This window comes from Dama dama, chromosome 4 (genome assembly GCF_033118175.1).
Source record: "Dama dama isolate Ldn47 chromosome 4, ASM3311817v1, whole genome shotgun sequence".
NCBI classification, from domain to species: Eukaryota; Metazoa; Chordata; class Mammalia; order Artiodactyla; family Cervidae; genus Dama; species Dama dama.
The window spans coordinates 71,450,589-71,464,867 of NC_083684.1; the positions used below are offsets into that span (position 1 = coordinate 71,450,589).

Consider the following 14,279-nt stretch of genomic DNA (forward strand, 5'->3'; position numbering starts at 1 on the left):
TGGCAACCTCATGGCCTGTAGCCCGCCAGGCTCCTCTGTCCATGGGATTTTTCCAGACAAGAATACTGGAGTGGGTTGCCATTTCCCTCCTGGATGGGATCAGGGCTAGAACACTGGGTTCCTATATTGGCAGGTAGATTTTTTTTTTTTTTTTTTTTTACCACTAGCGCCACTTGGGAAGCTTTGGGGGTCCTCTCAAAATTTCTTTCTTTCTTTTTTTTTAAGTAAAAGAAGGCTAAATCAGAAAGAGACACACTCCATAGACAGAGTGGGCCATCTCAGAAGGCAAGAGAGGCCAAACATCTGAAATATTACTGCCACTATACTTCTATGTGATCAGCACAGACTATGTTTCATGGAAATCTGGGTGCAACCCCTTTAAAGAGCGTGTAACTGGCCCAGTCTTCGCAGCCTGGGGACTTCACAGCAACCCTACTGGTGAGGCGGGGCAATTCTCCCGACTTGAGGAGCAGTACCTCTTGCCCCCGAAGGGAGCGCTATGAACTACATTACCCTAAAGGCACCGCGCCAGGCGCCAGGGACAATGGACCAATGAAGACTCAGGACAGAGACACTTCCGTTCTAGAAAACGGTCTCTGGGCGGACCTTCCTGTGTGGGTCCCCGGCGACATATTGTAAATTTGGTTCAGTTCACGGTTGGGGTGTCTCCTAACGCTGAGCCGGTCTGAGACCTGGGAGCTGGAAGGCCGCTGTGCCTGCTTCTCCGAGGCGAGTCTCAGGCTAGGCGTGGGCGCCATCCGACCTGACTGTGTCTCGGGGTCGGGACGGGGGCTGCAGAGCCCGACCCCGCCTTCGCCAACGGACTTCTTTGGCGGCAGCCACATTGATGGTTCCGACTCAGGTGAATCCTGCGTCCTCCGGGCCCTCCCCCCTGTTCTTTTCTTTTTTTTTTTTTATTAGTTGGAGGCCCCCTGTTCTTTTCATCCTGAGTTATCTTTGTTCTTATTAGTGTTTTCTTACTAATGTCTTATATGTATATTTATTCGTGCCCCCCAAACCTTGACTTTACGATTTTAAAATACGACCTGCGTGGGGGGAAAAAAAATCCCAGAGAACTTACTCGTGCAGTTGAATAAGCAGATCTAAAATTAGTATCCGTTAACCACCTGAGATAAAAAATATGCGTTATCAACAGGACCCCAGGAAGCCGCCTGTGTGCTTAGCCGCTTCAGTCGTGCCCTGGCGACCTCTTGGACTGAGAGGAGCCGCCAGTCTCCTCTGTTCTTGGGGATTCTCCAGGCAAGAATACTGGAGTGGGTTGCCACGCCCCCCCGCAGGGGGTCTTCTCAACCCAGGGATCAAACCCCGGTCTCCCACATTGCTGGCGGATTCTTTACCATTTGAGCCACCAGGGAAGCCCAAAACATACCCATCCCCCAAAGTTAAGGTATTGTCTGTTATTTAAAGAAAGGGTTTCCTTGCTTTTCTTAATAGTTTGCCAACGGCTGTAGTTTAGTTTCGCTCCTTCGTTTTAAAACTTAGTGAATGGAATCATAAGTATTACGATGTCTTTTTCTTCATTTGCACAATATGATGTGACTTTACCCATGTTTCTCATGCGAGGTTGTTGTTCAGTTGCTAAGTCGTTTCCGACTCTTTGTGACCTTGTGGATTGCAGCATGCCAGGCTTCCCTGTCCTTCATTATCTACTGGAGTTTGCTCAAATTCATGTCCATTGAATTGGATACCCTCCCTCATGCAGAGTAGCCAGTCATTTTCCTTTTTGTATAGTTTTTTATAGATATGAATATATGAGTAAATGTCTTTATAAATTCTTCTGTTAAAGGCTTTTCTCTGTGTTGATGGGGGTGGTCTTTGTTTTAGTCCGATATGTCTATAAACAGTGGTACTGTAGCCACACTTGCCATGTGTTCTGGGAAGATACATTAGCATACATCTGTTTAGTTTCTATGTTAACATTTTTATTGTATTTAAATTAACATCTCCACTTACTGAATTTGTTTTTCCTCCATACTACTAATTTGAACTTAGTTCTTTGAATGAAATTATTAAACTGTTTCACAGTTATATTTTGATACACACTTATGCCTTCTATAGACTTTTCTGTTTTACAGTCTATACACACACAGACTGTTTTAGTATTTTAAGAGATTGTGCTTTTCCAGTAATATTTATTTCACTGTTAAATAATTTTCCTCTGGTCATCTTGTAAGGGAAAATTATTGAGATATTTTATTAAATACATATTTTAAGTGGGCCAAATATATCATTATAAGGATAAAAAGTTATAATGCTTCGAAACCGTAACGGGATGTTAAGAACTGAAGAAGATATTTCCATGCTTCTATGATGAGGATGGACAAGAGTTCAGGTCCTATCACTTATATCCTTTCTCTTAAGTTTAAAGAGTCCAAAATGAGGTCCAGTTATCCCCAGCTGCTGGAGGCAAAGCACTTTTACTCGGATTTAAGGAACAACCCCTTTATCAGAGATTCATTTTGCATGCATAGTCAGTACATGGTGGTTCCATTCTCTACTGCAGGAGAGAAGAGCATGTAAAAAATTACAGATACTCTGAATATTTATGGAAAAGTTTTAACATCAAAGAATATGGATAAATAGCAAAAGTACATGTTCTTGAATTATACTATTAATGTTATAATAATTTCAAACCAGAATTTAATCTGGATTATGTAAACTGGAAGTTTATATACAATAACTTATAACCAGAAAAAAATTTGAAAAGGACATATAAGAACTCCTGGTCACCTGTTAAGAGCCAACAAGCGATAGGAAGAGAAAAATGTATTATTGGCAAGGGAAAAACAGAAAAGGGACTCAAATGGGAGTGTCAGAAACAGACCTAACATAAAATGGAGTAAATTTTGATATTTGTGGCTCAGTGTTATAATAGTGCTATGTGACCTGCCACAAGCATTTCCTCACTAATACAATCCCTTCTTCTTCTGGCTCATTGTGTTGCAATCACACTAGCCTCGAGGATGCCACTCAGACACACCAGACCTGACTCTGATAGGGAGGCTTTGCACTTGTTTATACCACTGTTGAAAAACCTTTTCTCAGGTTACCCACATGACTTTGTGGCACAACTGCATAACATTTTCTGCCCTCTTTTACATGGCTTTAGTTTTCCTTTATGTGTCTGTCTGAAGTATTAAGTGGTTCACTCTAATCTTTTGTCTATGTTGCTGATGGGTATTAAAGTTACACGGTCCTTCTCTTCCCACAGGTTCCACATTCAGAAGAACCACTTATGGACCCTTCACCGGTGAGTGTCTGGTGTCCTGGACGTCTTTTGCTGCTACTCTTCCTGGACTTGGTGTCTGGAGACCCTGGAGAAACCCTAAGCCCAGGTTTCCAAGTCCAAGCCAGAGGTTCTATGGGGAGATACACATTTTTGGCAGCCAGTGGCCTAAATGTGAAAGTTTGTTTTAGGTACTGGGGGAAATCCACACAAATGCTTGAGGATGCAACTGAGATGGGTGTGTTTTAGGACTTGTAAGTCTCTGTTAATGTCTGGTGAGGACAGAGAGCAGGAGGGCCAGAGTCAGGCCTGGAATGATACTCTGCTGAGAAGCTGTACTCTCAGAAGTCTGTTCAGAGTGATGGCAGCCATGGAGTATTTGGAATAGAGGAGAAGAATCATCTGACTTAGGTTTTAAGAGGCTCCCTCTTAAGTGCAGAATGCAGAACAGACTAGGGGAGGGAAAGACGAGGAGATAATGAAGGAGGCTATTGCAGTCATCCAGATGAGCATTTGTTGCGACTGGACAGAGGGGTGGATATGGAGGTAGGAGAAATACTTGACTTCAGGACTTTTACAAGTAGGGCTGACCAGATTTTCTAAAATGGAGGGTTCATACATAACACCAGAGTTTATTCCCTTTGCATCTGAAAGGGTGGAAGTTGCATTAACTGATTCAGGGAAGTCAGTGGTAGCAGTCATTTTCACTGAGAATATTAGGAATTGGGTTTTGGCCCTGATGAATCTCAGATGATGTTCCAATGACTCTCAAATACAGGAGACAAGTGGGTGGCTGAACATGCCGCTCTAGAGGGCCAGGATGCAATTATGGGACAAGGGAAAAAAGAGGGCTGTTACAAAGGTCATCAGTGGGAAGGTGTTGGGCGGGGGTCAGCAGGTGGCCCAGGTTTTCATGGGACAGTGGCTGTGAAATTGATGCAGAGGGAAAGCAGAAATGGAGATGAAGTGATAGCAAAGTCAGACTGGTGCTTGCTTTTCTTCCTGTGCACTTACCAGGCTTTCGTGGTGGAACTTGGGGAGTTTGTGACAGAATGTCGTGTGAATTTCTGTAAGGTGTGTCAAGTAGGTGTGGATTTTGAATGGACAGAGATTGGAATTGGTAAGGAGACATAATGTGCAGTATAGAAGTGGACCCTGACCAGGGGTTTTAGGTCTGCGTGTTGTGACTGAGGTTGGAACTAGGACCAAGACCTGGTGGGGAAGCCTTCAGAACAGGGCTGGCGAGCTGCCAGTGGAGAATTCGGGTTTGGTGGGATTCTGTTGCGTTGAAAAGGATTTTCAGGTGTCATGTGCAGAAGGATATATGAGGAGACAGGAGACATGACAATTTTGTGGTCCAGGTGCTAGTGATGTGGGTGACATAGATGTGGGGAAGGTGTGTGAACAGATAGTCCCAGTGCCCTCATTCCAGGAGGTTAAGAGAGGAGGATGAGCCCAAGTTGCTGGCATCTGGGGTGCATCACCCTGGGAACTGTCAGATTGTTGTCTTTCAGGAGAGGGAGTAGGCCTTACATCCCAGGCCCACAGCGTAGAAGGCGTCTGTCTGTAGACGTGCGTGTTGTTACTGGGGTTGGAGCTAGTGCTCAAGAAAACATGAAGAGTTTTGGGTACCACTGCCCTCTTAAGTTGGGTCGCCGGAGTGAGTTTGGACTAGGTTGGGGGTACTTATGGGGTCCTGGGGAGACAGGCTGCTTATGCACACTCTGTTCCCATCATCACAGGGCCCTGTGACCTTTGAGGACGTGGCTGTGTACTTTTCCCAGGAGGAATGGAGGATCCTTGATGAGACCCAGAGACGCCTATACTGCTATGTCATGCTGGAGACCTTTGCATTAGTTGCGTCCTTGGGTAAGGCCCTCACCCCTGTCCCAGTGTCCTGGGCAGGTCTCTGACTTTCCGCTTTTCTCCAAGGCAAGTCTGTTCGTCTCACAGCTGGACAGTAGGCACCTCTCTATTACTCTTTCCCTATCCTCTGTGCTTTGGGTGCCAAGGCTGAATGAGTGTGTGGACCAATTCCTTTCACAGGTAGCGGCTCTGAAGTTTTCTTAGTAAAGGTTTTCTGAGCCAAAAGACTTGGAATGCATTCTGTGGGTTCTCAGCCACTCCCTGCTGAGATGACTCTGTAGACCCCTGCACATTTGCGCTCCAGGCTCTTCCCCCTTCCAGCTGACATTTATTTCCTTGGCCCTCACTATACCAGCAATTGTTGGGACCCAACATAGTCACTTTTTCTGGGGTTCACCTGGCTATTTCTATGATACCCCCCCTCAAAGATTTTTTATGTGATAGTGTCTGTTTCCTGAGATTATTTTGGAATTGATTGCCCCCGTGGGCCAGTACTGACCACTCACCTGTCCTGTCTTTCCCTTAGGACTTGCATCGTCTAGGTCCCATGTTATTGTCCCGCTGGAGCTGGGAGGAGAACCCTGGGTACAGGACAGAGTGGACATGACTCCAGGCACAGCAAGAGGGGCTCAGAGTGGGCCTGGCCTTGGTGATTGGCATCAGGGGGAGGAAGTGATGTCATGGCTGGATTCAGACCATATCAGGAATGTGTCCTGTGCCCAACACTATTTTGGTGCCAAGGCCAGTGACTGTGAACCTCATTACTCTCTCTCCTCCCCACTCCTGACACTTTGCTCTTTCCGTCATACCTACTCTGACTTTGCGCCCAGGATTATCCCTCACCTCTCTGCCTTCCACTCCTCGGTGGTGCTCTCCATTCTCACCTCTCTGCTTTTCAATATTGGCCTACACCTAATGTGTCATGAGGCCTGCACTTATCCTCAAAATGGTCCTTGAACACCAGCTACTCAGTGACAATTGGATTTTCCTGGGTCTGGATACAGCTTTGCACACAGCACACACGTGTCCCCAGCAGCCAAGGCCCCGGTGAAAACCGTTTCCGGAGGAGTGAGTTGTGTTCTGCACCCCATCCTTGTGTCTTTTGCCTGGTGAGTCGTCCCTGTTTTGTGATGTGTAGAGGCCCTATCCACACAGCAGCCCTTTGCTAACCTGCTCCCACCTCCCTTGTCCTGAAAGTAATCCCATGGATTTATTCTTTCTCTGTCAGACATGTGTTGTGATGGGGCTCCCCCCTTCTACCAAGATGTACATGAAATTCACCCACATTTCTTTGCTTTCAGGTTGTTGGCAGAGAGCAGAGATAAAGGAGAAAACTTCTGAGCACAATGCTTCTGTAGAAGTGCCACAGATAATTACTTCAAAGACAGACCTGTCCATCCAGAAGGCCTATCCCTGGGAGATGGGTAACCTGGATGTAGAAGGTGGTCCGCGTCTACCTGAGGACCTGGGAGTGAACCCTGTCCAGACACTGTGTAGGGCAGGTGTGAAATTTCAGCAGCACAGTGGAGAGAAACTCTTTAGGAGAGACATGGGTAAGGCCTTTATGAACAGTCGTACCATTCATGCAACCAAGAAGTCTTTCCCATGCCAGGAGCCTGGGAAGGATTTCCCTGGTGGCTCTGCTCTTCTCCAGCACCAGGTCACTCCACAAGAGGTCACCGAGTGTGTGGAGGCCTCTCACAATGGACTGAGGCACTATAAGTGCAGTGAATGTGGGAAAACCTTCTGCCGCAAGTACAGACTTGCGCAGCACCAGAGAGTCCACACTGGCGAAAGGCCTTATGAATGCAGTGAGTGTGGGAAAACCTTCAGCTATAAACACATACTTGTTCAGCACCAGAGAGTCCACACTGGAGAAAGGCCTTATAAGTGCAGGGAATGTGGGAAAGCTTTTAGCAACAAACCCACACTTGTTCGGCACCAGCGAATTCACACTGGAGAAAAGCCTTATGAGTGTAGTGAGTGTGGGAAATTCTTTAGCCAAAGCTCCAGCCTTAGTGAACATCAGAGAATTCACACTGGATCACGGCCTTATAAATGCAATGAATGTGGAAAATTCTTTACATCGAACTCCAATTTAATTAAACACAGGCGGGTTCACACAGGCACAAGGCCTTATGAGTGCAGTGAATGTGGGAAATTTTTTAACCAAAGTCCCAGCCTCATTAAACATCAGAGAATCCACACTGGCGAAAGGCCATATGAATGTAGTGAATGTGGAAAAGTTTTTAGCCAAAGCTCTACTCTCATCAAGCACCAGAGAGTTCACACTGGAGCAAGGCCTTATAAATGCACTGAATGTGGAAAACTTTTTAGCCAAAGCTTTGGCCTCACTCAACACCAGAGAATTCATACTGGAGAAAGACTATACAAGTGCACTGAATGTGAAGAATTCTTTAGCCAGAGCACCCAGCTTACTCAACACCGAAGAATTCACACCAGAGCAGGGCCTCTCAAGTGCAGCAAATGTGGAAAAGTCTTTAGTCAAAGGTCTACTCTGATTGAGCACCAGAAACATCACAGCCCAGACAGACCCTATGAGTGCAGTGAGTGTAAGAAAGCTTTCAGCCGAAGGTCTAACCTTCTTCGCCACCAGAAAGTTCACACTGGACAAAGACCTTCTAATGAGATGAGCAGAGAAGCAAATAATGAACGGTCTCCTTAGCTAACACATCTTACCGAACAGGCTCTGTGAGGGACTCATCAACTGGAAGTTGAATGCCACCATCTGCACAGCCCTAGTGTGGAGATTAACTGTGGGCACCCGGTTCATTGGAAGCTTTTAAGAAGCTATGCTGTACTTTCTAATGTGCCCATGGCCTTTCCAGACTTCATGTCACTGTGAGTTTCTGTGGTAAAAATCATCTTACTTCTACCAACTGGTGGTCACTTCAGTGTGATCAGAGTTGGTAGACTTTTGTGCTCCTTCTTCTATGGAGGAAAGCTTAAGTAGCCTGAGCACTTGGATGTTATTCTCTTATTTCTAACTGACTAGAACATTGGCTTAACCATCTTTGACCAAGGTGACCCAGTCTGCCTTCTGCTGGTGGCTTGTTTACTGTCTTCAGTGGCATTGTTTCATGTCATGCTCAAAATGGGTTTTTCCAGCTGTGTGTCACCTGTTTGGGAACTCTGTATTCCTCAGTGAGGACAGTATCATGGCAGAGAGTAGTTTTCATTGCAGTTTTGGTCTAATTTGCATTGTTGTCCAAGGCCTCCTGGGGTAGACTACAGGGCTTTCTTGTGACCTGAATGTCATAATTTTTGGTTTCAGAGGTCACCTGAGATGAGGGCAGCCGTGAGAACCACCAGTGATTTTTAGAACAGCATGAATGTTCTCTTTTCACACGGGATGTCCCATCATCCCCCCAGCACTGTTCAAGGGAAGAAGTTCTCTAGGTCCAGCTGGAACAGAGCCACGTACCATAATGTCCACAGCATGGCAGGCTGGTGTTGCTGTTAGATTACAGACACTGAGCAGGGACCATACTTGGTACAGAAGACACTCGGGGAATTAATAGGTCCCGAGAGACTAGCAGAGAAGAAGGAATGGGCCTTTTCTAAAGTTTCATCCACAAATGTGACTGGTTGTTTAGATTTTTAAAAGAAATTCTCGGGATCTACAGAGTTACTTTGTCCTGAGCTTCCAGTCAGAGTCAGACTGAATAATGTAAAGGTTTTAGGATCCTCATAGCATCTGCAAATTGTTTTATCTCAAGGCCATTGCTGCAAAAAAAAAAAAGGGAGAGTAGAATCCTGTAGTCCAGGTATATGATTTTTTTTTAGGACCCAGGCAGAGTTCCTGGAGAACTCAAGTGGAAACACCTTCCATTGCTCATCTGCTTTCATTACTACTGGGACCCAACCCCTTGCATGAGACATGGAGAGGTGATGTAGTTAATGTGTTGGTTTCCAGAGTTCTACTGTTCTAAAAAGGAGATTTGGATTTTTATGTGAAGCCAGTTTTTATTTAAACTTAATTGAGCTGTACAGTTGATATGCCGTGGACTGAATAGACTTAAAATGTATAGCTTGGTAACTTTTACTATGTGTAAAATCACAGAACCACCATAATAACAAACATCCATTACTCCCACATCTACCTTCTGAAATCTCCCTGGGCTCCCAGGCAACTGGGATTCAATTTCTTTATTTCACATTCTATTAGTTAATGTTTTCTAGAACTTGAATGTCATTGGAATGTTAATGTGTTTACTCTTGTATTTGCCTTTTTCTTTCATGGTACATAATTATCTTGAGAATTATCCATATTGCAGATATGAATGGTTGTGTTTTTGTTTGTTTTTGCCATGCCACAAGGTTTTGGGATCTTAGTTCCCCAAGCAGGGATTGAACCCAGGCCCTCAGTGGTGAAAGCACAGAGACCACTGGGGAATTACCTGATGGTTAATTTTTTTAATTCCTGAAAAATACACTGTTTGGACACACTACCTGTGGACTGTTTATCCATTTATCTGTGAATGGATGAATGGGATTTTGTGCTTTGTTTCCAGCTTGGCTATCACAGAAAGTTTACTGTGAACATGTACATAAATTTTCTTAAATGAATATATGGTTTCATATTCTAAAGTGAATGACTACCCTTTTGCATTCCCCATCAACAGTACTGGGAGCATTCCAACTCCCTTATATTCCTCACCTGTACTTGTTTGGTATGGTCAGCATATTAAATATTACCTATTTTCAAAGTGTGTAGTTACCTCACTATTGCCTGATGGTCTGTCTGGTTGAACATTTTTAATGTGTTCACTTGCCAAATGCATGTCTTTGATAAAATGTTCATAATAGTTATTTACCATTTGGTACTGAATTTTGGCTGATATTTCCTTTTTTATGAATAACTAAGAAGACAATAAAAGAAATGTGTTAGAACTTGACTTTTCTTCAGTTCAGCTTGGCTGGGTGGAATGAATGTTTGTGGTATTCCCCATATATAGTCCTCATTATTAACTCATTCTGCACTACTTTTTAAAGTCTCAAAAATTTATAAAACAGCAAATTGACCCCTGGTTGTAGTGTTTGCCATTTTCCCTGGTACAAATACTCCAAACTATGGCAATTTCAAGCTGTGAATGAGGTTGTTACCAAACCAGGTCACATTTCCAGAGGTGCACAAGCCAGAAACTGAGACACTAGGACTTAAGCAATGGGGCAACTGGAACCTGCCAACATGGTTCCTCTTGGAGTCTGTCACATTATGCCATCTTCCTTTGCTACTCTTCATCTGTATCCTTTTCACTGTAATAAACTGTAGCCACTGAGATCTTAAGTTTAACTTTTTATTTCCCCTATAACAGTTAAGTTTCTCTAGAACTATATATTTTTTCCAATTTCATTGAGTAACTACACAATCATTGTTAATAACTTTTTGTAATGTTCAAGTATTATTAATGTTGAGTTTAGCACGGGATTTAGCTAAGAGGAGAAAAGAAAAGGAATAGATTTTTGGATAGGGAGGTTACTCATAAACTCAGCAGGGGAACTCAGTTTCTGAGGTGGCGCTAGTGATAAAGAACCTGCCTGCCAAAGCAGGAGGCTTACATAAGAGACATGGGTTTGATCCCTGGGTCGGGAAGATCCCCTAGAGGAGGGCATGGCAACCCACTCCAGTATTCTTGCCTGGGAAATTCCCATGGACAGAGGAGCCTGGTGGGCTACAGTCCATAAGGTCAGACACAACTGAAGCAACTTAGCATGCGCACACAGTTTCACCACCTTTTCCCAATAATTCCTCTTAAAACTCCAAATACCAGTTACTTCTGAAGATCGACCCCAGCTGTGAGTCACATGCAGAAAATTGTAGAATTTAAACCCTGGACCTGAGCTGAATTAAAATATATAACTACAGATTCTCCTCAACCCAAATAAACCAGCAAGTAGTTATTAAAAAATTTAGAATTCTCTAGGGTACATCTAACTAAGGTCATCTAACCTATACAACCTTGTTGGCTGGAACATAAGATGCTAAGCTTATGTGAAAAGGTAACAAAAGCTGATTGGAAACTTATCAGGAAGGGATTGATGGGGAGTTCTCGTTCTACAAAAACTCTGGGGATCATAGAAAGGTCAGGAAAGGAAGTCTAAGGCTCCTAAAATCCAGACCTGAAGTATTAAAAAGAAAAATTGATTGCAGTTTAATCAATGAAACAAAAATATGTTTAAGTTGTAGATTTTCAGGACAGATTAGCATATTTATAAGACGGGATCCAAAGAAATGTGTCCCTGCAGATGATGAGCAGAGGCTAAGGGGCCCACATCCCAACCAACTACCTATTGGCAAGGACACTTGTAAATAAATGGAGTGAACACTGGAGAAAGATTTTCCTATCTTATGGAGAAAAACTGGCACACAGAATATGCCTCAATTCAAAACAGGGTGCCTTGAGGAAAGGAAAGTGCCCAATAATCTGTCATACCCTTTAGTACTCAACATGAGTTGACTGTACGTGGTCATCCTCATCAAATTCTGGTGGACATGGAGGCTAATCCTACATTAATCACCAACAGCTTAGCTCAATCTCTTCCTGACAGTGGAAGGTATTTCAGATAACCCAGATTTTCCCCATTTCAGCAGTAAATACTTGGACTGAAAAATCATAAGCATTCTTCCCACTCTTGTACCATCCCTGCAAATTTAATAGGAAGATTTATTAAACTATACACTGCCCAATATCTTAATTACAAGGGGAGTTTTTAAAGGAAATGTATAGCTTTATTTACAGTTCATTACAGAAGAATGATGTCAATAACCTAACCTTCCTTGTTGAGAAACCTAGAAAATAAGACCAAACCCCAAAGCAAAGATAAGAAAGGAAATGATAAAATTAGAACAAAATATTGAAAAAAAAACTTTTTAAAAATCAATGAAGAAAAATGTTGGTTCTTCCAAAATTGACAAAACTGTAGGTTGACTGAAAAGAAGACAACAAAACCAAGAGTGAAGACACTACTGACTAGAGAAATTGAAGGTATCATAAGGGAATGATTAAAAATAAACAAACATTTAACAAAATAAACAGATGCACAAACTTAGAGAACAAACTTGGGTGGTGGTGGGGGGAGGGGGATGGGAGAGATTATTGAATTGATTGACATGTACACAGTTCTGTATTTAAAATAGACAACCTACAAGGACCTACTATATATAGTACAGGGAACTCTGTTCAAAACACTGAAATAACCTAGATGGAAAAAGAATTTGAAAAGGAATACATACATGTATATGTATAACCAAATCACTCTGCTGTCCACCTGAAACTAACAGAATGTTGATAATCAACTATACTCCAAAGCCATTCAAGAGAAAAAAACTGAAAAAATTACTTGACTGTATTTTTATTGAAAGTCTTCCCACAAGAAAATTCCAGGCTTAGGTGCCTTCATAAGGAATTTCAGCAAGCATTTAAAAAAGAAGTATCATTTATCCTTCAAAACTCCTCCAGAAAATAAGGAGGAGGAAACAATTATTCTTTGACATCAGAATTACTCTGATGCCAAAGTCAGAGAAAAACAGATCTATAAACCCACTACCATTCATCTATCTATACAATACATTAACAAAATATCAGAAAAATGACTCAGCAATATATACAATGGATTATACAAGATGATCATGTGGGATTTCTTGCAGGAAATGCAAGATTAGTTCCCATGGACAGAAGAATCTGGCAGGCTACAGTCCACAGGTGTACAGAGTCGGACATGACTGAAGCAACTTCGCACACATGCACCATTTAAATAAAAGACAACAAGGAAAACAAAAACAAAAACACAGCCACGTGATGATTATCTCACTAAGTGCAAAAAATGAATAGAAACCACAGAAACAGATCCACACTAATACAGTAAACTGATCTTTGAAAAGGGAGCAAAGGCAAAGGAATGAAGAAAGGATAGTCTTTTCAACAGATGGGGCTTTAAAACATGATCCAGTGGTTAGGACTCCCTGCTTCCACTGCAGGGAACATGGGTTAAAATCCCTGGTTTGGGAACTAAGACCCTACAAGCTGCACAGCACGGGGGGAAAAAAAAAAGTGATCCAGACACAGACCTCACACCTTTCACAAATATTTTCTCAAATGGATAATAAGCCTAAATACAAAACAGTAAAACACGTAGACAATAGTACAGGGGACACAGACCCTGGGTTAGGCAATGATGCATTAGACACACCAAAAACACAATCCATGAAAGAAACACTGAGTAATTTGGACTTGACTAAAGTTTAAAATTTCTGTTCAGCAAAAGACACTGTTAGAAGAATATAAAGATATTCAGCATATTTCATTAGAGAATTGCAAATGAAAGAAACAACAATATACTATTACTACATACCGACTTGAATGGCAAAAACCAAAACATTGACAACACCAAATATAAGAACATGGAGCAACTGGAACTCTCACCTACTGTTGGTGGGAATGCAATATGATACAATCACTTTAGAAGGCAGGTTTTTGTTTTGTTTGTTTTTTAGTTCTACCACTTTATTGCTACCAACCCATCTCCCTCCACCCTCGTGCACACATGCTCAGTCATGTAATCCCATGGACTTCAGCCCGCCATACTCCTCTGTCCATGGACTTTTCCAGGCAAGAATACTGGAGTGGGTTGCCATTTCCTTCTCCAAGAAGGCAGTTTTTAATAAAACTAAATATTCTCTTACTATGTGACCCAGCAAATCATGCCCTGAGGCTTGAACCCAAATGAACTGAAAATGTATACCCACACAAAACAATGCATAATGCAGGTTTAGTCATAGTGCCAAACCTTGGAAGCAATCAAGATATCCCTCAGTGAATGGATAAACTGTGGTACATCCATACAATGGAAGGTGATTGAGTGATAATTTATACACAAATTGTCACAGTGGTTTTATCTGTGATAGCCCCAAACTGGAAACAACCTAAATATACACTAACTGGCAAATGGATAAAAGACAATTGTGGTATATCTATATAATGGATGAATATGCAACAATACAAATGAATAATTGATACATGCAGCAAAATGGATCAATCTCAAAATAGTTATGGCTCGTGAAAAAAGTCAGAGTTCCCACTCCCCAGAAAGTATATATCACATGATTTTGTTTATATAAAATACTACAAAATGCTTGCTATTA

The 14,279-nt window shown here is 42.5% G+C and overlaps 1 protein-coding gene across 4 annotated transcripts; it reads left to right on the top strand.

The window, feature by feature from the left end:
- Positions 1 to 617: 617 nt before the first annotated feature.
- Positions 618 to 10,027, top strand: LOC133054971 (zinc finger protein 304-like). 4 transcript variants are annotated; one of them, XM_061140414.1, is made up of 4 exons: positions 618 to 862; positions 3,233 to 3,271; positions 4,990 to 5,116; positions 6,415 to 10,027. In XM_061140414.1, the coding sequence occupies exons 1-4, from the start codon at positions 848 to 850 to the stop codon at positions 7,797 to 7,799; spliced, it is 1,566 nt and encodes a 521-aa protein (XP_060996397.1). In that variant the 5' UTR covers positions 618 to 847; the 3' UTR covers positions 7,800 to 10,027. The 4 variants fall into 4 exon arrangements, with proteins under 4 accessions (XP_060996397.1, XP_060996400.1, XP_060996399.1 ...); XM_061140417.1 differs by lacking the exon at positions 6,415 to 10,027 and adding an exon at positions 5,640 to 6,391; XM_061140416.1 differs by lacking the exons at positions 618 to 862; positions 3,233 to 3,271 and adding an exon at positions 5,640 to 6,222 and having other exon boundaries at positions 4,995 to 5,116.
- The last annotated feature ends 4,252 nt before the right edge of the window (positions 10,028 to 14,279 follow it).

What these genes read in the sequence shown, in the direction of transcription:
- LOC133054971 (XM_061140414.1), top strand. An exon ending in CACTTATGGACCCTTCACCG is followed by an intron (nt 3,272 to 4,989) that starts GTGAGTGTCTGG and finishes CCATCATCACAG; the next exon opens with GGCCCTGTGACCTTTGAGGA. An exon ending in TGCATTAGTTGCGTCCTTGG is followed by an intron (nt 5,117 to 6,414) that starts GTAAGGCCCTCA and finishes CTTTGCTTTCAG; the next exon opens with GTTGTTGGCAGAGAGCAGAG.